The sequence below is a fragment of the Scaptodrosophila lebanonensis genome, unplaced genomic scaffold (assembly GCF_003285725.1).
Source record: "Scaptodrosophila lebanonensis strain 11010-0011.00,11010-0021.00 unplaced genomic scaffold, SlebRS2 tig00000096-arrow-pilon, whole genome shotgun sequence".
NCBI lineage: Eukaryota > Metazoa > Arthropoda > Insecta > Diptera > Drosophilidae > Scaptodrosophila > Scaptodrosophila lebanonensis.
Genome location: NW_022060567.1, coordinates 509,012 through 535,286, shown reverse-complemented (window position 1 = coordinate 535,286; position 26,275 = coordinate 509,012). Strand labels below are relative to the sequence as shown.

Here is a 26,275-nt window from a genome sequence, read left to right as displayed (position 1 = left end):
ATTTAACACTTTGTTGTTAAAATTTCGACAAGAAATCAAATTCAAATAACGCGCTTCAATTCGTTCACTTCGAGCGAGCCGCCAAACAAAACCGTTCGACATTAGATGCAGGCGAACAGCAGTCAGAGGCACAGCTGCACATGGAGACGGAGATGGAGTTGGGGCTGGATGTGGGGATATATGTATAGATGGATAATGGATAATGAGAGATACGATAGAAGTAGCGCTCGTTCATTATTTCCGTCTACATTTAAATACATGTGTATGCTCTCTCTCACACACACTCTTTCCCTCTCTTCCGCTCTGTCTCTCGCTTTCTCTCTTTTAATGTGTGAGTGTTGAGTGAGCCAGCGTAGGATATCCGGTCGCCATCTTTGAAATCGACAAGCTCTAATACTCGCATGCAAGTTTGTTCGAAAATTATGGCTCTCAGAAATTAAAATTCTCATTTCAATTAAATTCCAAAACTTTAGTAAGAAGTGTGGAATGCCTAGAAGAGGCCGAAGGAGGCGTGGCATATAAATATATATGATCAGGTTTTTTTTTATAAATATATTTTAATGTACCTTAAGATAGTTAGGTTTTTTTAAAAATACATTTTAAAGTGCATCTAGTATTTTTCGTATGCCTTTGTGTTGATTTTATGATTTATAATATATTTTTTAAAGTTCTAATAACGCATCTTACTACCTTCAGTTGTTAATTTGAGGCAAAGCTGGGCAGAGAGCCGGAATCGTAATTACTCGGTATTATAGTGGTTCTGATACAATTTTTTTATTTGCTTTTTACCTCATTAGTTGACACAAATAGTAAAAATAAAACAACACATATAGCATCCGCATATAAAAACGATTGGTACACAGATTACATTTACAAGTAAAGCGCAAATTTCCGTGATTTTTACAATATTTGTTTTTAATGTCAACTCTTTTTTTTTGCAGAGTTTTTAACAATTTGAGCAGTGCATTGGGGAGGGGCGTTAATTACAGGGTATGCACGAGTTGGGGAAGCACACCACTAACGTTTTATTCGGTTTTTCTGCTACATTTCGACAGTCAATTGTAAATTTTTGCATTTGTTGCAGCTTCAAATTTGTGTTCAAAGTGCAATTATTTGCAAAGTCGTAGCATGACGTTTGCAATAACATTCGCAATGCTACGTTTTTTTGGGTTTAGGAAGAAATCGGTTAACAATTCAAAAAAATGTACAAATCCACAGTCAACTTGGTAAAGGCCATTTATTAAATTTAAATTTAATAAAGAGAAGATGAATGCTAGATATTTGGCCAATCTGTTGCGGGTTTCCACGCCAACCAAATAAGTAATTGATTTCCTTAACAAATACGTGTATTACAAAATAATTACATATTGGTCCTGTAAAAGTCTAAAGCATTCCAAGTAGATTGCAGTCTTCCTCCTACGGAGCAAAGCTTAGAGGCTTTCTAGCTTTTGCTTAAAATCAGGCACGGAAGGTAAAATAACACGAGTATCTAAAATCTCTTGATAATATCGTATTGATATTATTTCATACCTGTTTATCAGATCATTTCATTATAAGTGGGATGGAATTACGTTTTCAAAATGACTATTTGCTTCAAGACAGCTTTTTAGGCCTCAATAACTACTATCTCTGAATTGAAATAAGCTCGCATCGCCTTGAACTCGATCCCTCCTGCACTGATTAGATCCTCGACCTCTTGATCTAAGCATGTCTAACACTACTTCTTATTCCACCTCAACTCATCTCAGGTCAAACCCGAGACCTGGTTGTCCGACATTTTTCCAATGCCCCGAAGGCTTTAGCACATCGCTCAGATTGTTTAACTACGCGTATTTATGGGTTTTCGTTTTTGTGCGTTTCAGTTTTAGATTTTATTGCAAGGCCTTGCAGCGACAATTACAACAACAAGCGAAACCACAGTTACAACAAACAATACAACACCTAAACATATTTTCATTTTTTGCCTAGCTGCTTTTTGTTGCAGCTATTGTTGTTGTTGCTGCTCTTGCCATGTTTATGCAACTGCGCGACTTGCCTATAAAAATCTGAGCGTTACTCGCCGCGCGTATATTTCCAGTGCAAAAAGTCTGGGCTATAAATATGAACGCTTAAATTTCGTCATTTATGGCTCGACTGGCCTGCAAACAAAATCTTTTCATAATTTAATGCTTATTAGCATTTCGCTGGCTGGCTGGTTGGCTGGCTGGTTGGCTGGCTGGTTGGCTGGCTGGTTGGCTGCCAGACTAGCCGGCCAGCTGCTCAGCTGTCCGGATACGAATGCGGGCACAAGTACGGGTGGGTGGTGATTGGTGGGTGGATCAGCCTCTCCGCCTGCCATTTCCCAAATCCAACAAATACCGAGACCAAAAGGTATTCGAAAGTGCATGCAAACACGGCAAAGGCGACTCAATGGCCGCATAGTAGCCTGCAGTCGAATTAATATAAATATTCTCAATACAAGGGTTTTCGAAACGACACGAACGAAAAGGACATGCAAATATGAAAAAGAGCTTCTCGAAAAGAAAATTGTACCCACTCTTTATACCCTGTAGGATAGAAAGGGTATATTAGGTTTGTGCAAGGTATGTAACAGGCAGAAGGAAGCATCTCCGACCCCATAAAGTACATATATTCTGAATGAGCATGACGAGAGAAATCGATCTAGACATGTCCGTCCGTCCGTCTGTCCTTCTGTCTGGATGAACGCCTGGAAAACTTGGTATGCAGACGATCCTAGTCCCTAGGCTACACGAGTTTATTTTATTTTTTAGATTTTCCCTTCCTTTCGCCAATACTGTCCACATTTTTTAACCTACAGAAACCCAACTTTGCACACGTAATATAAATATCTACTTTTGTTTTGGATTTCATCCAAATCGGTCAATTCGCTCTTCTTCTTCTTTTTGCTTCTGCTAAGGGCAGTTATAACTCAGTGACGGAAGTTTGTCTGGGTACAGGGTATTTCACTGTCGGCCTTGCTCGACTGTAGCGTTCTCTCTTGTTTAATAAATAAAACAGTTTCCCGAGCAAGTTCAGTTTGTGAAAGACATTTTTTTGTCCGCCTCATGTTTAGAGTAGTTAGAAAGAAATATAAAAATCTTTGAAACCTCCGAATGTGCCCAATGATATAGTCGATGCATAATAAGTAAGGGGGAGCGAAGCACGCTCCATGTTATACATATGTACATATATGATCAGCATGACGAGACGAGTCGATATACATACCTATTAAATAAAATGGATTCATGCCACAAAAAAAAAAAAAAAACGTTTTGCTCGATTGCTTATGAATATATTGGAAAATGTAATATTGGGTGGTTCGTTGTTAGACCGGTTAAAAGGGTGAAAAAAGAGGAGAGTTCCCTAACCCTTATTTTACGAAAACCCTGAACATTCTGGGCACTAGTTTTTAAGTATTTTAGTCGACATCTTGACGTTCCTTGACTTAAGCGTTTAAGTTGCAAAACTTAAATAAGATCGGACGACTATGTATATTATATACTTATACACAGCTGTCATAGGAACAATAAGGCTTAACACAGTCGTTACATATTGAACTGTTTGTGAAGGTATTGGAAGTTTGTACGCTTAACCATTATCGTAAAGCTGCCATTTGAGGAAGTTCGCTTACAAGGCTATACTTAAAAGATACGATCTTTGAAGCTAGCGTGTTCCATGAATATATTTAGAGTTGAAATTCAGGTGCAGTGGCATTCAATTTTTTTCACTGTGTACTTGCAGGCGGATAAATGAGTAGATAGGCACTAAAACATAAATGCATAACCAACAATGCCGATGTCTGAAGCTCTTATGTACATATGTATGTGTGTACAAGTGTGTGTATAGTATACCATATAATTACATGAAGGTTAAACGCAAACAAACAAATAGATAAATAGACAAAAAAAATAATAATAATAAAGAACGCAAAGCAAACTTCAACATTTGAATGCATCCAAAAGTCGGTCGGGCAGTGCGACAACTGTGTGAGTGCCCGTAGATATATCTTTGTACATTTGTATCTGTAGCTGCACACACACACACACACACACACACACACACACACACACACACACACATGCTGATCCACGGCGTTTGGCTAAAGCGACGTTTAGCCCAAAGCTCGTTAAGCACACGCAAGCGAAGCTGCACACAATGCAGCAACAACAACAACAGCAACAACAACAACAACAACACATCCCCACCCCGCACCAACCCAACGGAAATGGAGAGCAACTGCAGCGCCATCTGTACTCGCACGTGTGTTTGTGCGTGTGTGTGCGTTTGTGTGTGTGTGTGTGTGTGTGTGAGAGAGTTATGGCCAGCCAGCATATTATTCTGTCTACAACATTTGCTTTATTATTATTAGAAGTGTATGTATTCTATGTATGTGTGTGTGTGTGTGTGTGTGTGAGTATTGTTGTTAGCTGTGGCATTAAGCTAAACAGCCAAATCGTCAAATCGCCAAATTAATTTGGCCAACTGCATTATGGCCGAATGAGTTGTGGGCTGGCGGTGGAAATTGACGCGTCTCGTTACGTTTCGGGCTCAATCTTTCCCTCTCCCTCCCCATTCTCTTACATTATTTTTATTTGAATGAAACGCAGCCCGCACGGTTGATTGTTTAGAAATTTCAGCAGCAGCAGCAGCAGTAGCAACAACAACAACAACCAACAATGTCAGTCATCGTGTTGTATACAAAAAAAAATTTAATAAAATAATTGCAGGTCTTTCTGACAGCGGCAACAACTACAACTACAACAACCACAACTGCACTTAGCGACATGCAACGCTTCGCCTTTCATATGACAGTTGAGAGGCAAGGGGGGGGCCGTTGGGGTGGGCGGGGGTGGGGTGGTAACGAGAAAATATTGTCATTTTCATTTCTAGGTCTAAACAACGATTGTCCACCACCACATCATGCATAACTCGTTGACATGGCCTCCTCAGCGATGGATCGGCATACAGGTACACACTATATACAAGTATGTATTTATATAGACATGGCCATATGGTCGTATGGCTATGGTCATTGGTTAGGCTCTAAATCGTTTCTGGCACAGTGGCGATGGAGAGTGGCCCAAAAAGATTGCCGCTGATGGTTTAGCAATTACGACTAAGTGGAGCTACTAAGCCATGACTAAAGTTAACATTTCATTTTCGTTGAACAACTTGCAGCTGTGTGAATACCAAAAATTATATTCTACCCTACATTCTGATTCTTCTCCCTTTTCCTATAAATTTCTTTTAAAAGGAAACAAGCAACAGTGACAAATTTCTACCTCGAACACAAAATAATGATTTTTCTCTGTCTCCACAGTCCCCAAAAATTAGAAGAATTAGTCGTTCAAGAATAGCATCAGTATTAGATTAGAAAATAAATTTGACTTGTCCTAGAAGCTTCCATCAGAAGCCACCTTCTAATAATACAACTAATGTGGAGCTCTGCTGGGTCCCTGACTATATCGGTATCTCTGAGAACAAAAACGATGACAAACTAATGTACGCTAGAAACTTTTCTGCAGGTTTCGGTAGCAGGCGAATGGACGAAAAGAGAATGGGCCACATTTTGGCATAGCAGACTAAAAACTTACCTGTGATCTGGAACACAGGAAGACTCTATATTATATACAGTAAATAGATGAAGTAAATACATAAATTGCGGCTGTCAATGTGCAGGCACTGTCAGGAGAACGGCAAACGCACACCGCCTCTCCATTTGCCTCTGAAGCACAAGTGTGGAGTAGGAGTTTATTACTTGAATGCAAATATTGTGATTATCTTCTTCCCTTTAGAGAGCAACAACTGCTGTCCGCTAAAGTCTCATTTTTGTGAAATCGAATACCTACGCAGACGCACAAAAGTCGCGCAAATCTGATTTTATATGAATAATATGCTTAGCATATCCCAAGGAGCAGTCAAAAAAGAGTGGACTGAGCCCCGAATGGTTTTGTAAATACAAATTATAGCCTACCAGCAAATAAAACCAATTAAAAGACGAACCAGAACTTCTTTTTCGTCTCAGCAAAAATACCATTTGAAGGCTATTAGGCTAACCTAGTTATTAACAAAACATTCAACATAATCAGGAAAGCCATCTCAAGAAAATAATAACTTCCCAATTTGGGGAAATTGAGTATGGGACATCGGAACAATTTGCATTTGAATGTCTTGCACGTTTCTACTAATCGGAGGTATGAACATATGTACAATATATACAATCCAACACGATAGCAATATGCAACCTAACAGTGCGAAATTTGGTCAAAAACCCATAAAATTGACAATAAAGAAACATGGGCACGGTTCTAAGAATTTAGATCTGATGTAGAGAAAGTAATTGAGAGATTATTAGAAGCATGTGAATAAAACAATTTGTATGGCTACCGTCTCGTAAATCTATCTTAAGCTCCCCCACTGTCACCTCCCCTCAAACCTATCTTTCGACTCAAACACTCCACACCACACATTGCTAATTAGATATTATGTAGTATGCCGAATCAATCCTGGCTGGCGTGCCAAAATATTTTTACGAGCATGTTTTCAGGCTGTCGAAACACCGAAACACCGAAACAACAACAATTGATATTTATTTAAACAAAAAAAAGGGGGCGAGAACTCCACATGTGTAGCTGGCGATGGCGATGACGATGGCCATCACTCAATTGCGTTAACGGGCATAACTAATGCCAATTTTTGCGGGCCATTTTGTCGACGGGAACGTTAGAGACGACGACAACCCAGAAAATGTTGCACTAATTATGGACGACAACAAAAAGAGGAACAACAACAACACCAGAAATAGGGACCACAAGTGCAGCTGAAAGCCATTTGTCACAGTGTGTCCGAGCGGAACAAATCAAATTTATCAAATAGTTGACGTGGCCAAAACGCTAAGATGACGATGCCATGTATTGGGAGGGAATGCGAGGTGAAGGGGGCAGGATTGTGGAATAAGGAAGCGCTCGCAATAATGCAGCTTGTAAGTTCCCTCAGAAGCATACTCTAAGCAAACAATCCGCATCCGCTGAATCTTTGTGGGTCAGCTTAATAGGTAAACATTTATTTAGGCCTTAAATGCTAATATCGTTGTGGTTGTTGTTGTTGTTTTGGTTGTTGTTGTTGTTGCTATTTGCTGCTTACTAACAACAAAAATTGTTAATATTTTGTATGCCAACATGGCGTGCTTCCGGCGCTGTGCATGCCAGCTAGCAACAGATTTAAAGGCCCCTTTCCCCCTTCCATCCCGACCCGTACCGTCCCGCCCCGACACCCTGCACCCCGCGCCCCGCATCTGCAAGGGTGGTGCGCTTCATTACCCGCTGCCACAAAAATACGTTGCCGCCAACACGACGAGACACGATGACATTTTCTACGAGTATGTGTCATTTTACCAATTTTCAATTTCAATTTCAGTTTCAGTTTTGCTTTACTGAGCCGACACAACTGAACGGACACTGAACGAGGGGCGCTGCGAGAGGACAGTGTGGGGGCAGTTGATCGGACAGTCGAGCGGTTGGGTGGTTAGCCAGCTGGGCGGCTGTGTGGCTGTGTGTGGCTGTGTGTGGCTCGGCGGTTGAGCGGTTTGGCAACAGCAATCCACTCTGTTGGTCATTATCAACGCCATGTTCGTGTTCGCCGCCTCGTGTCGAGATTTGGCTGCGCGTTCGTCTAATCATTGCGTTTAAATTGAACAATTAAACTAATTTTCTATGCTATTTTCATTGTTGTTGTTATTGTTATTGCCATGGACTTGCATATGCTAAGTACATAGCATGTACATACATATACAAGTATGTACTACTTAGTCACATATGTGTACACACGTACAACAACAAATTACTTCTAAGCTAAATTGAATTAAATATTCCATTGTCGCGATTCCAATACACTATCAATTTCATTTCTTGGTTAAACTTTTCAAAATATATTGACACACAATTTAGCTAAGTATGAGGTAAAAAAATGCGCTGACAGCAGCAGCACTTGTCTTCAATATTTTCAAACATTTAAATAGGACAATACAAGTATTGTGGGGCATTTAATCTATTTAAAAATATATTTAGAATTTGTTATATCTTGAGAAATAAAGAATGTTTTTCACGGTAAAAACATGCTGAACTTTTGGATTTATTTTGTTTCGAATGGTCTTAATTCTAGCATTTAAAAAGCCCCTAATTCTAGCTACTTTATAACAGCCAATTACTATCAGCTCTGTTCCGAATTCCCTCCCAATTTCGCGAAAGATATCGTGCTTTTTTCCAAGTCCTTTTAAAAGAGTAAGTATCAAAGAGTTGGTTTGTTCAGAAATCAATAACTTAGTAACAAGTTCTTAATGGTTTCAAACGAAGTACGTTTATATTCATGACATCAATTTCCGTGCGAATCTAAATTCAATTTAAGAAAATTGTAAAATTCGGATAAACTAGCCAACAACACATTCAATCGAAATGTAAAAGTTTAATCTACCCTTAAATATAAGAACTTGTTGAACATTATTATGAGAAGCAAGCTGTGTAAAGCTGTGCATCGTGCCAGTTTACACTCACAAAACTATAGATAACTATTTTTGCATTGTGTATTATGTATTTGTTTGCTTTTAAAAAAACTTAGAAATGTATATAAAAGGACTTGATTCTCTGCATTCTTTCAAAGCTAACAATCTCTTTACTCGATTGTAAAATTAGTTAATCAATCGTTCTAACGCCATGCATCAATACTATACTCCACAGGCGGTTATACGAGTATCTAGTGGCGTGACAACCGGCAGACTTAAGTAAAAATACTTTTGGCTAGGGTATATAAAAATAGACATACAAATTTTTGTTGTTGTTGTTCAACTCACCCAAAAACACACAAACTGAAACTGCAGCCGCTTGCAACTTCCGTTTCGTAGCACACAAAATAAACAGCGAGAAAAAAAACGAAAAAAACACACACACGAAAAAAACAAAAGAAAAGTTGCCGACCTTCTTTGGAAAAATTTCACACGATTTTCAATTGCAAATTACGTTTTGTCTTTTTAGGCCAAATGCCGCCGAGTTGGAAACACAGCGACGAAATGACTAAATGGCTAAATGACTAATTGACGAACTGACGGGTAAGCTGGCAAACGAACGACGCAACAGCAAAAATTAACACTTTATGCGGGCTCGGCTGGTTGGTCTAGAGCTGGAACTGCGTCTGGGACTGGAACTGGTCTGGAGTTGAAGTTGGCCGGCAGCGATCGCACGAAATGAATGGCAGCCAGCAGGTGGCCCCACTTTTATAGAGCCAGAGCACCGTCAGAGAAGCAACCCCTAAACTCACCCCAGGCACGCGTCGCCTACGCCCCCATATTGTCAACCCTTTTCTGGCTTTCTCTTATCGATGGCAGCAGCAGGCAGGCTGATAAGCAACAGCACGCCGCTGTGGCTATCGATCCTGTCCAATGATAGTCCCTGGATAAGATAAAAGACATCAAGCGTCCCTGGTACATGCAAATTAGGGGCGACTAGGCCGGCAACGGCTGTTCGTCTAGGCAGGGTTCGGCATGTTGCTGATGAGCTCTTATCTGCCTGTCTGTATTAGCCTGGCACAATTAGGCGCAAACAATATGGTGGCTGCTATCGATCCACTGATAATAATAGAATAGAATGAAAGTGTTATACCTTTGGTAGCTTCATGCACCCATCCATATCTGTATATGTTTTACGAAAACTAAATGCAAAGCTTTAAAGTCTGCCTTCACTCACATAATACAAGTCTTTTTCACTACGAATTACCAATTCCTTCCGGCCAACACACAAATACAGCGTAAGGATGGAACTTCGATGTCGCTGTTAGCTAGCTATTAAATATACTATAATTAAGTTTCCCTTCTCTATTTGCTTCTCTTTGTGGAAATTGTTATCAGTTTTTGGTAATAAGGTCTCTAACCACTTCTAGCTTTGAATTACCCCAAACGTGTAAAAGGCGTTATTAGACATTATGGGAATTGTCTTAGATTCATAACAGAGTTATCATATAGAAAGTCGATCCGAACCAAGCAACACAACATCACTCAGCACAGCAGCAGAATTTCCAGTACATTACTTTAAAGAGTTGTTTTAAAGGGTTGTTTATATAGCAGGTATACTTGTACGATATAGTGGTCTGGTGCCTTTTTAAATAACTTGTTCATACGAAACATCTTTAAAACCGAATCTTTCGTATGGCAGGTATAGGATATAGTATTCAGCCCGGCTGCTCATAGGACCAAGAAACCTATTTGGGAAACAAACAGCTATACATGCTATATCGACTCAGAACCAATAGTCAAAGCATTGGTATTGCTCTATAAAATAGAGTGCTTTAAAAATTTTCTTTAAATTTGCAATGAAGAAGACCATCTCTTCTAATCTATACCTTCGGAGCTTTGGGGAAATGCATTCCTCTATTGCAGGTTTTATAATAACTTTTTAATTATTATAGTTCATAAATCAATATAAAAAGATAACGAAGTACAAGTAGTTAGTTAAAGTTAAAATGGAGCTTTAGAATTAAGAATCTGTAATTTGGAAACTAAATTCGGAAGTTAGCTTCATTTGCTAATTTTAGTTTTCAGACCAAACTTTTTGGGTCTAATAACAGATGTTATATGGAGAGATATTGCTACAGACTTAAGAATACGTATACGCGTATGTTCGCTATCTTTTTATCTCTAAATTATCTGTAATTAGAAAACTAAGCTCTGCTTCATCACACTATTTGTCAGTGTTTTGTGATCTATCGTGATACGGTTTTTTTTTTTGCAGACGAGGAAAATACCTACAAGTATCTATTTTTCTTGTAGAGTGAATTTAAACATATATGTATAGTATGAGTAACGACTAATCCATTCAATATAAACGAAATAGGAATGAAGTGTTGGAGTCAAGCGGGCCACACTTTTAGATACAACAACCACAGCTGATGGCAGAGCACGGTCGGCGATTACATGAATGGCTATAACTCCGTAAATCTGGTCATATCACGACGAACCGATGAAGAATATAATAGAAGGCTTGTGAAAACATTTGGATACAGGGTTTAACCTTTTTATTAAAAGGATCAGTTTAACTTAATGCCAACCGAATTGGTACAGTTAAATACTAAACAGAAATGCCGGTGAAATCTTTATTCGCGTGTCCTTGACTAGCACATATTTTGAAGAGGAAGCTTAGCCTATTAATCTTTATTTACCTTTTCTATTATCATTAGCCTATAAATAGGTTTCTATACTGTCGGAGGCGCTCTTTATGGTACGAGTATGATCGCATCGCCAAAAATAAAACCTATTTCTGTCATTTGTTGCTATCATTTTTCACAACATGGAGAAAGACTTTTAATTTTGTCAAGATAACAATTCTCCCAGTGATTCCTACAGAAAACTATAAACCTATAAAAACGATTACAACAAATAGGATCGATCCTTTTCATATTTATATTAAAGAAATCCCAAAGCGGTACACACAAATTAATGGAGGCGGTTCATCGAATCTACCCGTATCTAGGCAGATTTACATCTGTTGTCAACACCGTGTACAGTTGCGCACGAAAAGGCAGCGCCGTAAATCCAAACTAACGTAATCCAACTCAATGATATCGACTGAGCGCGATGGACTTGGAAAGGGGCACGGGTTGTACCTAATCGAAAGTACTTAATTCGATAAATTAAACGAGGGAGGCAGGCGCACAAAGCACATACATATGTATGTATGTGTACCTACAAATGTGAACATATTTACGAGGGTGGTCCGAACAAATCAGAAACTTCAACGATTTATTAAAGTGTTCGCAAATGAAACACCATAAGTGAAATGTTTATTATTATTACTTAAAAACAATCACATATTAATATATTTTTGGTCAATTACTTCGAGGCTTATTCTCGACACTGCTATTGTTCTTATAGTTTTTCAATATTGCATGTACAGTAAACTTGCCAAGATTTAAAAGTTTAGTTCATTTTGTTCTCATTTCTGTACTTTAAGAGTAATTTTCGCAAATCGGTGGAGATTTCTTTATGGCAAGCCATTTCTATGAACGAAATCCTCTTGCAAGTTCTCAGAAAGCATCCAAAGGATATGAGAATAATTTCTAGAAACAAGCCAAATCAAGAACTTTAATAACCGAGGGCGTACCGCTTTATTGGCGATGCACAGCTCGAAGAATTAAGTGTGAAATGAAATCGTACGTACACTTTTGTCAAGGAAGCAATATGGTGTTTCGTTTTTATCTCTTAAGTTAATCATTTTTCGTTTTCTTCCATATGAATAGATAAGCTACGACACTGCATCATTAGTTTTTTAATAAATATCTTTGTTTCGGCCAGGTAGCAAAATATTGGATCGTATGTAGACTTTTGGCGCCCACTGTATATGAAAAAGTATTTTGTTGAATGAAGATAGCGGGTCGCTTTTAAAAACCTGATCGAATCTTATTCATTTTTCATTCAGTATTGAACTAATGCGAGAATGAGAAAGAAGCTCGATTTAAATATCACTGACTGTTGGGTCTGCCCTCGTAATACATATGTATATGCCAAATCTGAATTCCAAATTCGTCCAACTATGGTATACCCTACAAATTATTAGTACATTTGAAAGTTTGATCGAAATCAGAAGAACGATCGGTGTAATCAAATTTATGCTACCTAAATGGATGAAATGTGGGAGAAGGGATAGGTACTAGGTAGTAAAGACTTCAAAAGTCCTTCCATTCAAATGCATATAAATATAAAGAAAACATAGACTTATTTTTAAAGCGAAATTCCAAGAGTTATGGTAGTCTATACTTAATATTATAAAGAGGAAATATTTGATTGTTTGTTTGTTTGTTTGTTTGAATCGAAAAGGCTCCGAATCTACTGGACCGATTTAATGGATTCTTTCACTGTTGGGAAGCTACACTATCGACGGTGAACATGGGCTATATTATATTTGCAAAAAGGAATGGAATCCTTACTAAAACGCCAATAATGTAACCAAAGGTGTAAAAAAATTATCTTAAAAAACTCCTGAATAACATGCTGTTCAAATTCATCCTCGAAACATTGTCACTTTAAATATTAAGGCAATAATATTCAAAAGCCCCCAGCCAAATAAAAAATTACAATTCGATCGACTCCGTGATTAATATTGAAGACATTTAAATTAACTAATGCCTTCTGGACTGCCGCCACACGAATTGACGGTAAAATTCGGAATTGCAATCATGCTTTTGAGAAATTAAAGCCTTCCAAGCATGTGCAATGGGACGAGGCTGCTTATTAAGGAATTGCAGGACAATTTAAGTGTAGCAAGTATTATCAACGGCCCAGCAACTGGTCCACTAGCTCATATAACGAGAAAACCGAGGATACCGATGATCCCATTTGATCATTTATATGGCTTCAATTTCCGGTAGTCCCAAGGCCAAGCCTTCGAATTAGTAGGGATCGACATACGAAAGCAATGTTTTACTGTATGTTGACCTATCACGGGCCGGAGCTCCTGAAAATCAATTTCTTTTGCTACCACAAAATAAAACATCAAATATCTTTTACAGAGAACCTCTGACCTAATAAAGTCTAACAAAAAAATATAAAAACGGACAAAAAATCATTAAAATAATAATATCCAAAATAAATTTTACTCCTTCTTAGTAACTCATAGCAAAAAGGAGGGTGTATGTGTGTGTGATAAAATGTATAATTTTTAAAATGTTTGCATAAATAACCGTGCGAAGCAGGGGCAGGACGGTAGTATTTAATAAATGTTTAAAGGACATCAGCTTGTCTATTTTTACGGGTTTCAAAAGAGCCCGTAGATACTGCTACGCGTAATTTAAGGTCTTACCTTTGACAGAATGATTTCATAAGACCCTTTCCGTTTCGGATATAGGGTATAAAAACCATGGCGGATTTATGACAGGCGAGTAAATAAATGTTAATGTTAAATCAAATAGAAATTTCGTTAAAAAAAAGCCCCATAAAGAACCCAGCAATAATGGGCTCATGGTGTAGCATAGTATGGTGGCGCAAAGCATTGAGATGGCCGTTCGTTATCGGGGTAACATTTAGCTGCAGGTAAGCTGATATATGGGGAAGCATATTGCATACTACAACTGTCGCAGACCCAGTTGGTGTCACAGGGCATCGATACAGCCAGATAAGCCCAAGTGAGCGTGCAAATAGAAAGGCAGACGAGCGTATTTGGCCACCAGCACCGGCTGTGCTGCTCCTGCCCGGCTTTTATCAAAATTTAAATATTAATTTAGGGATGTGAGGCTACGTGAACGCCTGCCACCACTGCTTATCGCGTCGGGCCAGATAAGCAGGCTGCCTGCTTCCCGATTGTTGCTGGTTGCTTTTTGCTTGTAAGCATACGCAAACAGCTCTTGATGTGAAGCGCAACGATATATGCGATATGAACACATTTTATACATATGTGTGTATATGTGTGTATGTATGGGATGTATGTCGCGGGAGGGTCACAACAAACCGGAAATGTGCGTCAGTATTAAGGCAGAAACTGACTGAGACGTAAACTGTTGTTTGTTGGCTCAGCCCCAGCCAGCAGTTGCAAATTGGTTAGCTGGACGTACACTACAACCATTGTCACCATTGTAGGTGGTTACTAACCAATTTTGTTTGCACATTTGCCACATTTTGCTCAACTTACCGACTTGGAACTGTGCCTGGTCTGTGAAGTGGTTGATTCTGTGTCGCCACCGGCACCACCGCCACTGTCGCTAATTTTTTGACTTTGCAGTTTCGAAATCTGTTTGCGCAGCGCTGCAATCTGTTGGGAAAGATGGACCATCGTTAAGAAAACATGACAACAACGATTTGGCAATTGACAGAGAGTTGGAAGGAAAATATTGGCCAACCCCAGCCGTCAGAGGCAGGTCAAAGGCGCTTAACGAAGACGTACAAGTGCAGGACAAAGTAGAAATTAATATTGACGTCGACGCTTTTACCCAAGCCCACTGCCAATTTTTTGTTTGTTTCTAACTGTTTTCGTTTGATTGGTTTATTTGTTGTCGGTTGAACGTACACATACATATGTACAAAAATAGGTCCGTACATGTACAAACACATGCACAGGCGTGCATATGTAATTGTCGTGGCAGCTGTTCTAACGTAGCCTAACGTAGCCAAACAAACCAACAAACGTCCACGTCGTGCGCTCACCTCACGATCTTTGTCCTCGCACGCTCTGTCCAGCTGTTCCTTTTGCTGTTGCGTCTCTGCCAGCAGCTCCAATGCCGTTTTTGTGTTCACCTCCGGTCCGCGATAGTCCTCATCACCGGGTCCAGCCGTTTCGGCCAGCACCTCCTGCGCCAAATTTGTCAGTTGCCCCTTTATGGAGTTTAGACTGTTGTTTAGCCACGACATTGTGCCGTTCTATTTCAAATGTTGCTCTTGTAGTGTGCAATCCTCGCTAATTTTTGCAATGACCTGCAAACACACTTTAGATATTTTTTCCTTTTGTTGCAATATAAATTTGTTATTTTTTGCGTGGCACAAAACCGTCCGTTCCAGCTGATTTTGTTATTGTTTCGACTAACACTAAAAAATACCAAAAAAAAATAGTTCACACTGCCACCACCGCGTATATTTTAACAAGATGGCAGCGCTTCAATAAAACAGTTAAGCATTTACTGTTCAAAAATTTTACTGTTTATTACATGCTTGGAACAACGTCATGTGGTAACATTGATTTGTTAAGTTTATTTCAAATCAAAAATTAAATTGAAGCATATGTAGAACTATTAAAAACCTATTATTACACATTGTGTAGTTCGTGTTTGTGTGTTTAGCACACAACAACAGCTTAAAGTGACTATAGGTTCTGTTTCCTGAAACTGCAAACTTAGCGTGTCGAGAACGCCCAATCAGCCTATTTACATACAACTTCCATCTACGTCATCTGTTTCATCTCCCTCCTTAGCGTCTGTGTTTTCAGTGAATCTGTTTCGCGTTGAAGGTGGTTTCCTTTCTTCGGGTGATGCATCTGATCGCATTGCTCGTGTGACCTGCCTGTCTCAGAAGGTACGCGGCTGCGTGCCAAATCCCAGGCCCACTCCACGCATAGTGTGAGTAGCCGCACGAGCAACCTCATACTGCTGCTCCATGGTGGAGAACATGCGCTCGCGCAGCTTTACGTCGGCTGGCACGCTCCCATTGCTGCCGCCGCTTCCGCCGGCACCACCGCCACTGACGCTAGATTCGATTTTATCTGTGGCTGCAGGTACTTCAGTTTCATTGCTGGCACTGGTGCTATTATTGGTATTATTGCTGCCGGCATTCTTTATGCCCATCAGTCGCATGAACTTAGAGGCCACCTTGCCATCCGAGTCCTGTGAGAAGTGGGCATGGTTCCACTTGTTGGCCGAATCATCGGTTTTCTTCGACCCCCAAAGCAATTTGCGTTTCTGCTGTTGCTCGGCGTAACGATTGACATTTATAATACCCGGATTGTAGTAGCTGGGTAATTGTATGGACACATTTGTGGGGTTGGTGGCGCCGATGTTCACGCCCAAAGTGGCGACACCACCGCCCAATCCTACATTCGGCGCTGCGGGCTGTTTGCATCTGCCAACCATCATGTCGGTCAATTCCAGAGACATTAGCGAGGGTATTTTTGGTGCAAAATTGGGAGTGGGCAACAAGCCGCCGCCACCGCCGCCATTGCCGACACTACCAGCCGCTACGGCTGTGGCCATAGCTGTGGTGGCGATCAAGCCATCTGCTGCAGATGCCACCGACAAAGATGGGGCTGGCTTGCTTAGCAAAGCAGGGCGGGGCAAGTTGTCGGCATTGCTGGCCGATTGGAAAGATGCGGATGTGGACTTATGCTGGCGTTCGGACGGCGATCTGGAGCGGCTGCTGGAATCGCGGGAATCACGTCTGCGATAGTTACGCTGATGAGTCGCCGAATGTCGGTTACGGCTGGGCGGCGTGCCAGTTGGCGTGCGGGAGTGTGAGCGCGGCGAACGCGATTGTCGACGACGACGTTCGTAGCTCCGCTGCTCCTCGTAGGAGCGACGACGATGGTGGCCATGATGCGATGACTGAGATTTGTACGAGCTATGTGATGGGCGTGCATGCGATGAAGTATCGCTGTAACGTGTGTGGCTGTTGCTGCCGCCACTGTCCTTATCCTTATGATGACGCGGAGGAGCTTTGGAGCTGCTGTGGCTGTGGCCGTGTTTACGTTCTTCGCGCTCCTCGCGTTCGCGCTTGTAGTCGCTGCTCTCTTTGGTACGGTGATGGCGATCACTCTGCAAGTCGAGTTATAAAATGGATTATCAATAACAGTAAGATATAGGTTGTTTTAATGAGAGATTCTGGCCTTACCTTGCTATAGTCCCTGTTCTTGTCTCCATCGCGTTTTTCTCTTTCACGCTCTCTTTCGCGGTCCTCGCGTCCGGATTCGCGCTGTTTGCGACCACGTCCAGCATCCTAAAAAGAAAAAAGGGAGGCAATCGAACATGAAACGTTAATGCCCCTGACTGGCACACATCACATTGAAGAGCATGAAATAATAACATTAAATAAATCGTTATATGGAACCAAAACAAATCAAGTCTCGGACACTGCTGATCGGTTTCATTCTATTGTGGCCGCCGCCGGGGGTTTACCTGTGCGCGTCTTTTGCTTTCATTTAATTGCCTAAACCTACAAAGCATACGTGGTTCAGTTCATAAGTCCGCTGCAAGAGATGTTTAGTTCGCATATGCATAGTGACTGAATATTGAACATTTATATTTAGTAGTACAGATTAGTTTATGCTAGGTTTTTGTTTTTTTTTTTTTTGTATTATTATTATTGTTGCAATACTCACATTCGTGCGTCGCGCTCTTCTTTCTCGCTTTGTCCCAACCATGCGGTCAGAGTGTGTAAAGGAGTTAAAGGAATTTTACACACACGCACACAAACCCACACACAAGGTCAGCGTCTTGGGGTTTATTAAATAATTGTTTTTTTTTTTGTTTTTGACTACTCTGTAGCGTTTCGTAGGATGTAAGGTACGATGTCTGCGGTCTATAATTTCAAATATTTCATGCTGTTGTTCAGTACAGTCCGGTCAATTGGCATTGCCTATGAAAGGCGACAATTCCTTCGTAGTACGACTGGATTTGAAAGAACTGTTGTCTGAGTCGAAATTTGTAGATGCAATGCAGCTTTGTAGGTTGAATTAGGAATGCAACACTTATTGTTTGCAACTGCGATGATTAGGAATCAATAGGGCTGTTTTGTTTTAGGAATTCTAAGCTGATCGCTCGAGTTAACAGTAGACGTGTTGGTCAAGTTGCAGTTACGGTTTGGCACAGAGCGTTCGCTTCGAGACTTTTGTGTGTGGCTTGTTTGATTGATTTGGTTCGATTTTGGTTTGGTAGATGGTACGTTTTTTGTTTGTTTACATAATAATAACAATAATAAAATGGTATATTTTAGTCATATAAATATAAAGTTGTTTATAAAGAGTTAACTTTAAATTAAAAACCCTTTCAACTATCGTGCGTCAACTTACAAGCACTCGCGAGAGTGCAGGCATGTTATTAGAGAATTAGAGATTTCTTCTAATTTTATTGGACCTAAATAGTTGGCAGAGCAATTATTAAAACCAATTACGATCAAAATAGCTACACAGAACATTTCTTTAAATTGAAATGGAATAAATAGGCGTGTTTACAGAATTTTAGAGGGAACAAAAGTCACAATCTATTTTTATTTCAATTTCTAAGTTGACGCACGCCCATTGAAAGACTCTTTAAGGGCTAATGGTTAAAAAGAATACATATACATATGTACTTATATTGAAAAAATGCACAACAGTCTCGAATCCATCGGCATGGGCGTTACATGAAAATATTAGCATTGTCTGGCAGTTGCCGAAGCACACAATATGAGGGGGACGGGTTGTCTCAGCAATATGCCAGGGACGAGGCAAGCATCATATACTCATGGCCGACTACCCGTGAGCTACTGAGCATGATGGCCAACTGCAAGCGACGAGGCCATGCATTTGAAGACAGACGGACAAATGTATGTACATACATACTTCTGCCATACACATACACACGTGTATGTATATGAATGCATGTTTATACATAGTATACAAGTATGTATGTACATATATATATTAAAAATGGGCAGTCGAAAGGCGGACGCTAGAAGTGTCGCTTATGTTGCCACTGGGCTAACGAAACTGCGCCGCACACACACCTACCCACCCACACACACACACACGCCCACACAATCATGCATGTAAGAAGCGCAATATGGCAAAGAAAATTAAAATAGGAGAGGAGAAATACTAAAAGTGTTATGTACAAGTGTACAACAGCACATCAATAATTATAATAACTATAATAATAATAATAATAGAAATCAAGTATTTAGACATTTCTGTGCTTGTGACGAACACAACACAAATGTTTACCTCATCGTTGTGGCGACTGCTGCTGTGATGATTCTGGTTCTGATGCTGACTGCTCCGGCTATCATAGCGGTCGGCGCTCTTCCTAGAGGCGGAGCCCGAATTGTTGTTAGACGCAGTCGAGTGACGAACAACCGAAGACGGCAGGGGTGGTGTGTGCGGTACCATCGGCTCCGATTGCGTCTTATGTTTGCTGGCCTTTTTAAGCCGGACGCCGTTGCCGCCGGCACTGCCACTGCTGACGCTACTAGCGCTGCTGTTGGAGCGGCGGCGCGAGCGACGTGTGTGACGATCATTACTCTTTTTGGCCTTATGCTGTTTTAGTCTACGCTCAGAGAGCACTGGTGGTGTACGGGATCGAGAACGGGTACGGGAACGAGATCGGGTGCTGCGCTTGCCGCCTGCCGATGCTGTGGAGTGGCCACTGCCATGCTGCAGCTTTGTTTGTGTTGGTGCCTAGGGGAATTTTGCAACTATTCAGAAACAGCAAATTCATATTATTTTACTAAAGCACTAAGATAACACTCTAAAGCAATAATACATTGATGAGTGTGTGTGTGTGTGTCTGTGTATGTGTGTGTCGGTTTGTCAGTCTTTCTGTATGAGTTCTGGTGTTTTGGTGACATGCACACAGCCACAGCCATCTATAAATGTAAATGTAAAAAGGACATGTGCACATACAGTGTGTCTTCATACATCCATACATATTTACAGAATGTATGTACATATGTACATCCGTATGCACGCACGGCAAAATTGTGTGTACACAAAATGCATTTTTGGGGCTGACGTACAAAATTGTTGCAAACGCATTTTGCATATTTACCCGTATTTCGTAGCCCGCGTCCTCCTGCTCATCTTCACTGCTGTAATTGACCAGCGCCTCCATTGCTCGCGATTCGCAAAAAAAAAATATACGTAGCTTTATTAAATCAATACTTCTACCAAATAAAAATATCGGCCTATCGAGAAACAAGCATTAATATTTCTTAGCAACGCTACTGCGGAAAAGCGCTGCCAGAGTTTAGATTGTGTTGGGATGTTTTTCAGCACTGGTTGCGCACTAAGCCCGCAATTGAAATACACAGATTAAAAGGAGCCGTTATTCTTGGCAAATAGTGCAATTTTATTTAAAAAAAAAAAAGAAAAAGGAAAACAACACAGCAACTTAAAAAAGCGATAAACATGGTACAAGTAAATAAATAACATGTAACCTAAGCTCTAAGTTCTGTTTACCATCTCGAGTGCATATACATATGTATGTATGCATGTGTGGGCTAATATGTGGATATGTATGTACTATATATTGGCAATTCGAATATGTGCAGTACGAGTTTTGTGTGCATACTTCTCCTGTTCGCTAAGCGTCGACGAAAGTCCAGAAATGGGCTGCCAATAAATGAATCGAATTAAATAAACGCATCTGTTTATAATAGATCATATTCCCAGACTTACACTTAACCCCATTCTCCTGTTTGTAAGCAACTTAATCTTTCGAGCTTCGCTTTTGATTTGGCGCCGGTAGCGGCGGAAAGTTGGCTTTGTTTATATTAAACGCCGGACGCAGTACTGCCGGCGGCTCAGCTTGCGGCGCCGTCTGCTGATAAGGCAGTGACTGCTGATGATGATGATGCAACTGCGGCTGATTATACTGTAAACAAATGCATGCCAATGCAGAGAAATTTTAGCCTTGGCCTTATCCGAACTAACACTCACCTGATGATGGTGATGGTGGTGATGATAGTGGTGTCCATGCCAATTTGTTTGATTGTGATTGCCTGGACGATACATGGAGGTTGTTGGGATGGAGGGCGATGGACGCATTGCAATGGACCGAGATTGGGCTGCAGCTGATGCAGCTTGGACGGCGGATGTAACTGTTGCTGTTTTAGAAACGGATGCGGATGCGGCTGCTGCGGCCGTAGCCGTGGCTGATGTTGTTCCTCCTGTAGACGGTTCATTGAGAGTACGCTTGTAAATCTGACCCATGGGCATGTCAAAGAAGCGCTCACCATGTATGGCATACATTTGAGCAGCCAGCAAATGTTCTGGCGCCAGGTTCAATGGAAACGGTTCAATGTTGCAAATGCCAGTGGCATTGTTAATGTTGCTATTACTGCTATTACTGCTGGTGCTAGTGTTGGTGTTGGTGTTGCTGCTACTGGCGAGCTCAGTGGACCAATTGTTAAAGTTGTTGCTGGAACACGAGCCAGCGTTGTTGTGAGCGATATATCTGCCATATCCTTGAGTGTTGCGATTGCTATTCAGGTTGTTGTTGGAGCTGAAGCTGTTGCTACGGCTGCTGGTGGTAGCATTGATGGAATTGTAATATCCTTGATAATAATCTGACGGATTATAAACTGCGGTCTGGTACCGATTTTGTTGTCGTTGCTGAATCTGATGATGCTGGAGGTGGTGTTGCTGTTGTTGGAACTGCAAATGTTGCTGCTGATGCTGGTACTGATGTTGCTGCTTCTGCAAATGACGCTGTTGCTGTTGAAAATGTTGATGCTGATGTTGGTGCTGTCGCTGTTGTTGGTAATTACAGCCATACTGCTGTTGCTGGTGCTGATGTTGGCTACACAGGTTGGTTGGATTGCTATAGCGATTACTAATCATCATTGGACTACCAACTCTAACCCCCGCATTGTTGTACGTGATGAGGTTGTTGTAGGCAAGGCTGCTGTTAAAGTTAGCCATCGCAGTGTTGTTGCCGCTGCTGTTATACGAGGATGTAGTCACATTTTGGGCATATTGTTGTGCAGGAGTCGTCAGATTTGTGCTACGACTACTGGCTGGCTGCTGATATATTGGCATAGCTTGGTTGCTCTTGCTAGTGCTAGATGTGCTTAAATTATTGCCGCTGCTGCTGTTGCTGCTACTGTTAGCAGTAAAGTTGTTGCTGGTGCTGGCATTGGTGCTAAGGTTGTTGCTGAAGGTGTTGGTCAGGCGCTGCGGTTCGGCTGCTGTACTTGGCCCCACATGCGATGGAAATGGATTACTGGGCCGCGGAGGCTCTTGCGTCTGCCAGATGTAATTTAAATTTCTGTTGGTTGGCGCGGACTGTGTCAGGTCCAAATCGTCGGCCCAAGGATTGTCGGTGAGGCCAGCGAGAAAGTAGGAAGCATTGTCAGTTGCTTCTGCTTGATATGGATCGCAGCCCAGACTCTTGGGTGTCTCCTGTTTGCCTTCGTCCTTTTTGCTGGTACCAATGCTACATTCCTCGCCGTTGTCATTATTGTCGCTGCTGTTGCGCTTCCAGATGCACTTGATGCTCTCCACAATGCTGTTTGGGCCCTGATCGGAGTACGATAACGGTGTGGGCTGCCAAGTGGCACGGCTAAGGCCAGAGGAAATGGTGCTGCAATGTGGCAGCACGGTGCCCGAAGGGCAACGGCTTAAGCCCTCGTTGGTGGCTGGGCTGACGCTGGCGTCGTAGCTAGTGGGGTCTTTGATGACATTCTCCAGTGCTCTGATTACATGATGGCCCACACTCTTGCTGGACCAATTCTTGGTATCTTCGGGTCTGCCATTCAGATTGTTATCATGATTAACAATGTCGCGCAAATGATAGGAGACATGGTCAGTTTTTTCGCGCTCCGTGTCGCGGGATAGAATCGTATTCAGCTTCAGATGTGGACCTGCAAAGTAACTGTAACTTGAGGATCTGTCAGCGTCTAGGCCAGTAGCATGCACGTTTTGAATGGCACGACTGCTCGAGCTCGTTATGTTTATTGATTTGTTAGAGATGTTTGGGCTACTGTTGCTGGAGCTTCCGACGTTGCTGCTGCTGCTGGCGGCGGGGGCATTGTTGGTCGATCCTCCAGCGCTTTTAGCGCCTCTGGTCTCATAGCCAATGGGCTTTATGTTGTGTTTGTTTTTGCGGCCGAACGCTTCGCTCAGCTTGTTGTTGTTTTTGTCGAGCACACTAACCTCGCTGCCGTTATCGATAAAGCTGAGCTGGTAAGGATTTTGCCAGAACTCGGGCGGCGGAAAGCTGACGGGGCAGTGCATGCCTATCAACGGACCAAAGGCGGCCAACTCCTGACGACTCAGATTGCCGGCAGCAACGGCAAACCGGCGCACAAACTCAATGCCAGCTACTGGCCTCGGCACCTGCTGCTCGATCGCATTGATCGCATGCTTCGACAAGCTGCTGCCGCTCGAGCTGCCACTGACGGAGCCAGCAGCAGCGGCAGCTGTTGAGGCTCTGCCATGGCCATGACTGCGTATGATGGGCCAGTGGGTAGTCGTAAAGGTATTGCTGCCATTTCGCTGATGGGAGCAGCTGCGCGAACGCTCCTCGCTCTCGTTTCTGGCGCGGCAGGCGCCAGCATAGGTGATGACGGCAGTCATGCGATTACGTTGCTGATCCAAGCGCTCCAGGTCCATAAAGTTGCCCAGGGTCAGTGGCTCGTACCGGCGATGGTAGCTACTGCCATCGGCTTCGCGATCGTTTACTGGTGCCGTGCCCGCTGATCTGCTGCAGCTGCTGCCGTTGCTGTTGCCGCCGCCACCGCTACTACTGCTGCTGCTGTGGTTGCTGCAGTAATGGCCCGGAGCCGGCGACTGCTCGCTCCTGCGCTCAAGCTCTTGCTCTTGGAAGGCATTGCGACGGCGTTTATCTATGGGATGCGTCATATATTGCATTATTTTAGATTACATAATATACTTAGTTGCAACTGCTGTGCTGTATGATGGGTGGGTTGGGGAGGGGGTGCTGCTGTTTTAGTGTCTGCTGTTTTCAGAGCAGTTCAGCTTAAGAGAGATAGAGATAGATTGAGAAAGAAAGAGAGGGAGGTGAAAGCGCGCCTGAAAGCAGATGCAAGCTGGCGATTAGTAATCCCCAACGACTGTTTCGATTTAACTTCTGTTTTCAGATTTCCCCAATATCTATGTACATACATACATACATATATGTATATGTATGTACAAACATGCCAGCTGTTATATATGTATGTATGTACAGCACGCATATCATTGGTATAAATCAGCGGTGGGCACAAAATTTCTAGTCGAGAACCCTAGAGTTCTGAGTAAATGCTACTGAAAATCGAGGAACGACATCAATCTGGTTGTGCGTCTGGCTGGCGACAAGTACATGTATTTTGGTTTTGTAAGTTCGCTCGCGATCGATCTTTTGCTGGCGCCACTTACCAAAACATAACGGAATAAGCCCTAGGAGCCCAAAGAGCCACTACGTGCCCATGGCTGACATAAATGGAAGGCGTTTCGTTACACTGCTTTAAAGCGCACGGACACTTACGCCACGATTCTCAATTATTAGGTAATTAATTTTAAAAATGTTCCAATTTCATAAGACAACGAAACTACAAACAATTTTCTACATATTCTATTAAAGTTCTTAGAGTACACCTAAATATATACATATGTACATACATATGTATGTATGTATAATAATAAAAAAAAAAGTTTTATATTCCAAAACTTCAGTTACTTTTTATATAATTTTGCGTTTAAGTGCATTGAAATTAATTAATGATGAAATAAATGCCAATTATTCCTTGTTCTACCTTCTAGTTATTCCAACTTAGATTTAGTTTAATCAAAATTTAATCTTTAACAGCAAGAAGCAATGTAGTATTAGCTTCTTGAAGATCGTTATTATTTTTAGTAATGTCCATATGTATAACGCATACAAAATGCATTTGTATTTAATTCCAATTGTAAATTTCACTCAAAGCTGCAATATGAGCAAGAATTTATACATACATACATACATATGTACATACATATCTAGAAAACACCTGAAGTACCCTGTAATTGTAAACAGAAGACAAGCTGACTCGCCGCTGCACAACAACAGCAAACGTAGACAGCAGAAAAAAATTTCGCAGAATAACGGAATTCTAGCCGCCATTGTAGCCCACAAAGCGGCGCTACACATACACGCATCGCCACTCATTAACAGTCCATCTCTTTCTCTCTCTCTTGTTGCACCATCACGGCAGCTCATCCGACTCTCTTTGTTAGGCGCGCGCTCAGTTCAAGATAAATGTATAGTTTCAATTGCTTGTTATTATTGGAGTTGTTTGCAAATTTACTTGATTTTGTTTGTTTATGAATTGAAAAGTAGTCGTCTTCCAATGAAAATTGAGCCTATAGACGGTCTGTCGCTGCATTTAGTGCCATGCATTGCAATTGTATGAGTAAATTCTTTATTTATTTTTGTGTAGATGGTAAATACATACATTACATTTACAGAAAAAAAAACGGATAAAATATATACTTATGTACATATTTATATGTATTTAAAGACAAAAAAGAACCACTTACCAAAATTTGTCAGATGTTGCTGTTGTTGTTGCTGCGGCTGTGGCTGAGGCTGAAGCTGTTGCCTTAAATTGTTGCCTGTAGCTAGCGTTGATGCTGTTGTTGTTGTCATCGTCTTAATTACCGCTTCATGTATTCTTTGTATAAGTTGTGGCTGTGCCGACGTCGATGTATCATGGGAATAGTCTAGCTCTTCGCTTAACTGTTCTGGGGCATGTTGAGCCGAAAGTACTGCCGCCACCAAAGCGACAGATGAAAAGGACGATGAAGACAGCGAGGATGACGCTAATGTCGAACTGTCAACATCATTTTCTTCAATTTCAACACTGCTCGAACTATTTTGCTCCACTTCGTTACTATTATCGGGGCTGTCCACTTCTGCCTCGGTCTCCGTCTCCAATTCCTCGGTATCCGTTTCTGTATCCATATCCTCTTCTATTTCGCTATCTAAGGCCGCACGGTGATAGTTCGAATCGCTACGACCATATATTTGCATCTTTTTTTTGCGCTTACGCTGCCGTTTTGTCAAATACTTCATAATTCGCAAAATT

At 41.5% G+C, this 26,275-nt stretch overlaps 3 protein-coding genes across 5 annotated transcripts in view; all 3 read right to left on the bottom strand.

Moving 5' to 3' along the window:
• The window catches only part of LOC115627471 (thyroid receptor-interacting protein 11), a 40,115-nt gene extending 24,650 nt beyond the window's left edge, over positions 1 to 15,465 (bottom strand). The window contains exons 1-2 of one of the 2 annotated variants that reach the window (XM_030523144.1): positions 15,176 to 15,465; positions 14,664 to 14,783 (exon numbers count right to left, since the gene is read on the bottom strand). In XM_030523144.1, coding sequence (XP_030379004.1) covers positions 14,664 to 14,783; positions 15,176 to 15,379 — 324 coding nt within the window. In that variant the 5' untranslated portion in view covers positions 15,380 to 15,465. The remainder of the gene's footprint in view (positions 1 to 14,663; positions 14,784 to 15,175) is intronic. The other variant, XM_030523143.1, reaches the window with a different exon arrangement.
• Positions 15,466 to 15,695: 230 nt separating this feature from the next.
• LOC115627461 (arginine/serine-rich coiled-coil protein 2) lies at positions 15,696 to 20,362 on the bottom strand. Of its 2 annotated transcripts, XM_030523132.1 has the most exons (4): positions 20,257 to 20,362; positions 19,434 to 19,886; positions 17,345 to 17,449; positions 15,696 to 17,268 (listed from the first exon to the last, which is right to left on the bottom strand). In XM_030523132.1, the coding sequence occupies exons 1-4, from the start codon at positions 20,317 to 20,319 to the stop codon at positions 16,030 to 16,032; spliced, it is 1,860 nt and encodes a 619-aa protein (XP_030378992.1). In that variant the 5' UTR covers positions 20,320 to 20,362; the 3' UTR covers positions 15,696 to 16,029. The 2 variants fall into 2 exon arrangements, with proteins under 2 accessions (XP_030378992.1, XP_030378993.1); XM_030523133.1 differs by lacking the exons at positions 19,434 to 19,886; positions 20,257 to 20,362 and adding an exon at positions 17,832 to 19,401.
• A 313-nt stretch (positions 20,363 to 20,675) lies between these two features.
• LOC115627633 (uncharacterized histidine-rich protein DDB_G0274557-like) lies at positions 20,676 to 21,839 on the bottom strand. Its single transcript, XM_030523369.1, has 3 exons — positions 21,147 to 21,839; positions 20,886 to 21,081; positions 20,676 to 20,819 (listed from the first exon to the last, which is right to left on the bottom strand). Exons 1-2 carry the CDS (start codon positions 21,456 to 21,458, stop codon positions 20,917 to 20,919), a joined length of 477 nt encoding a protein of 158 aa, XP_030379229.1. The 5' UTR covers positions 21,459 to 21,839; the 3' UTR covers positions 20,676 to 20,819; positions 20,886 to 20,916.
• Between the last annotated feature and the right edge of the window lie 4,436 nt (positions 21,840 to 26,275).

What these genes read in the sequence shown, in the direction of transcription:
- LOC115627461 (XM_030523132.1), bottom strand. Translation starts at nt 20,319, where the DNA reads ATGGAGGCGCTGGTCAATTACAGCAGTGAAGATGAGCAGGAGGACGCG. An exon ending in ACGCGGGCTACGAAATACGG is followed by an intron (nt 19,887 to 20,256) that starts GTAAATATGCAA and finishes AAATTCCCCTAG; the next exon opens with GCACCAACACAAACAAAGCT. An exon ending in AGAACAGGGACTATAGCAAG is followed by an intron (nt 17,269 to 17,344) that starts GTAAGGCCAGAA and finishes CTCGACTTGCAG; the next exon opens with AGTGATCGCCATCACCGTAC.
- LOC115627633 (XM_030523369.1), bottom strand. Translation starts at nt 21,458, where the DNA reads ATGTATGCCATACATGGTGAGCGCTTCTTTGACATGCCCATGGGTCAG. An exon ending in ACCACCATCACCATCATCAG is followed by an intron (nt 21,082 to 21,146) that starts GTGAGTGTTAGT and finishes ATTTGTTTACAG; the next exon opens with TATAATCAGCCGCAGTTGCA.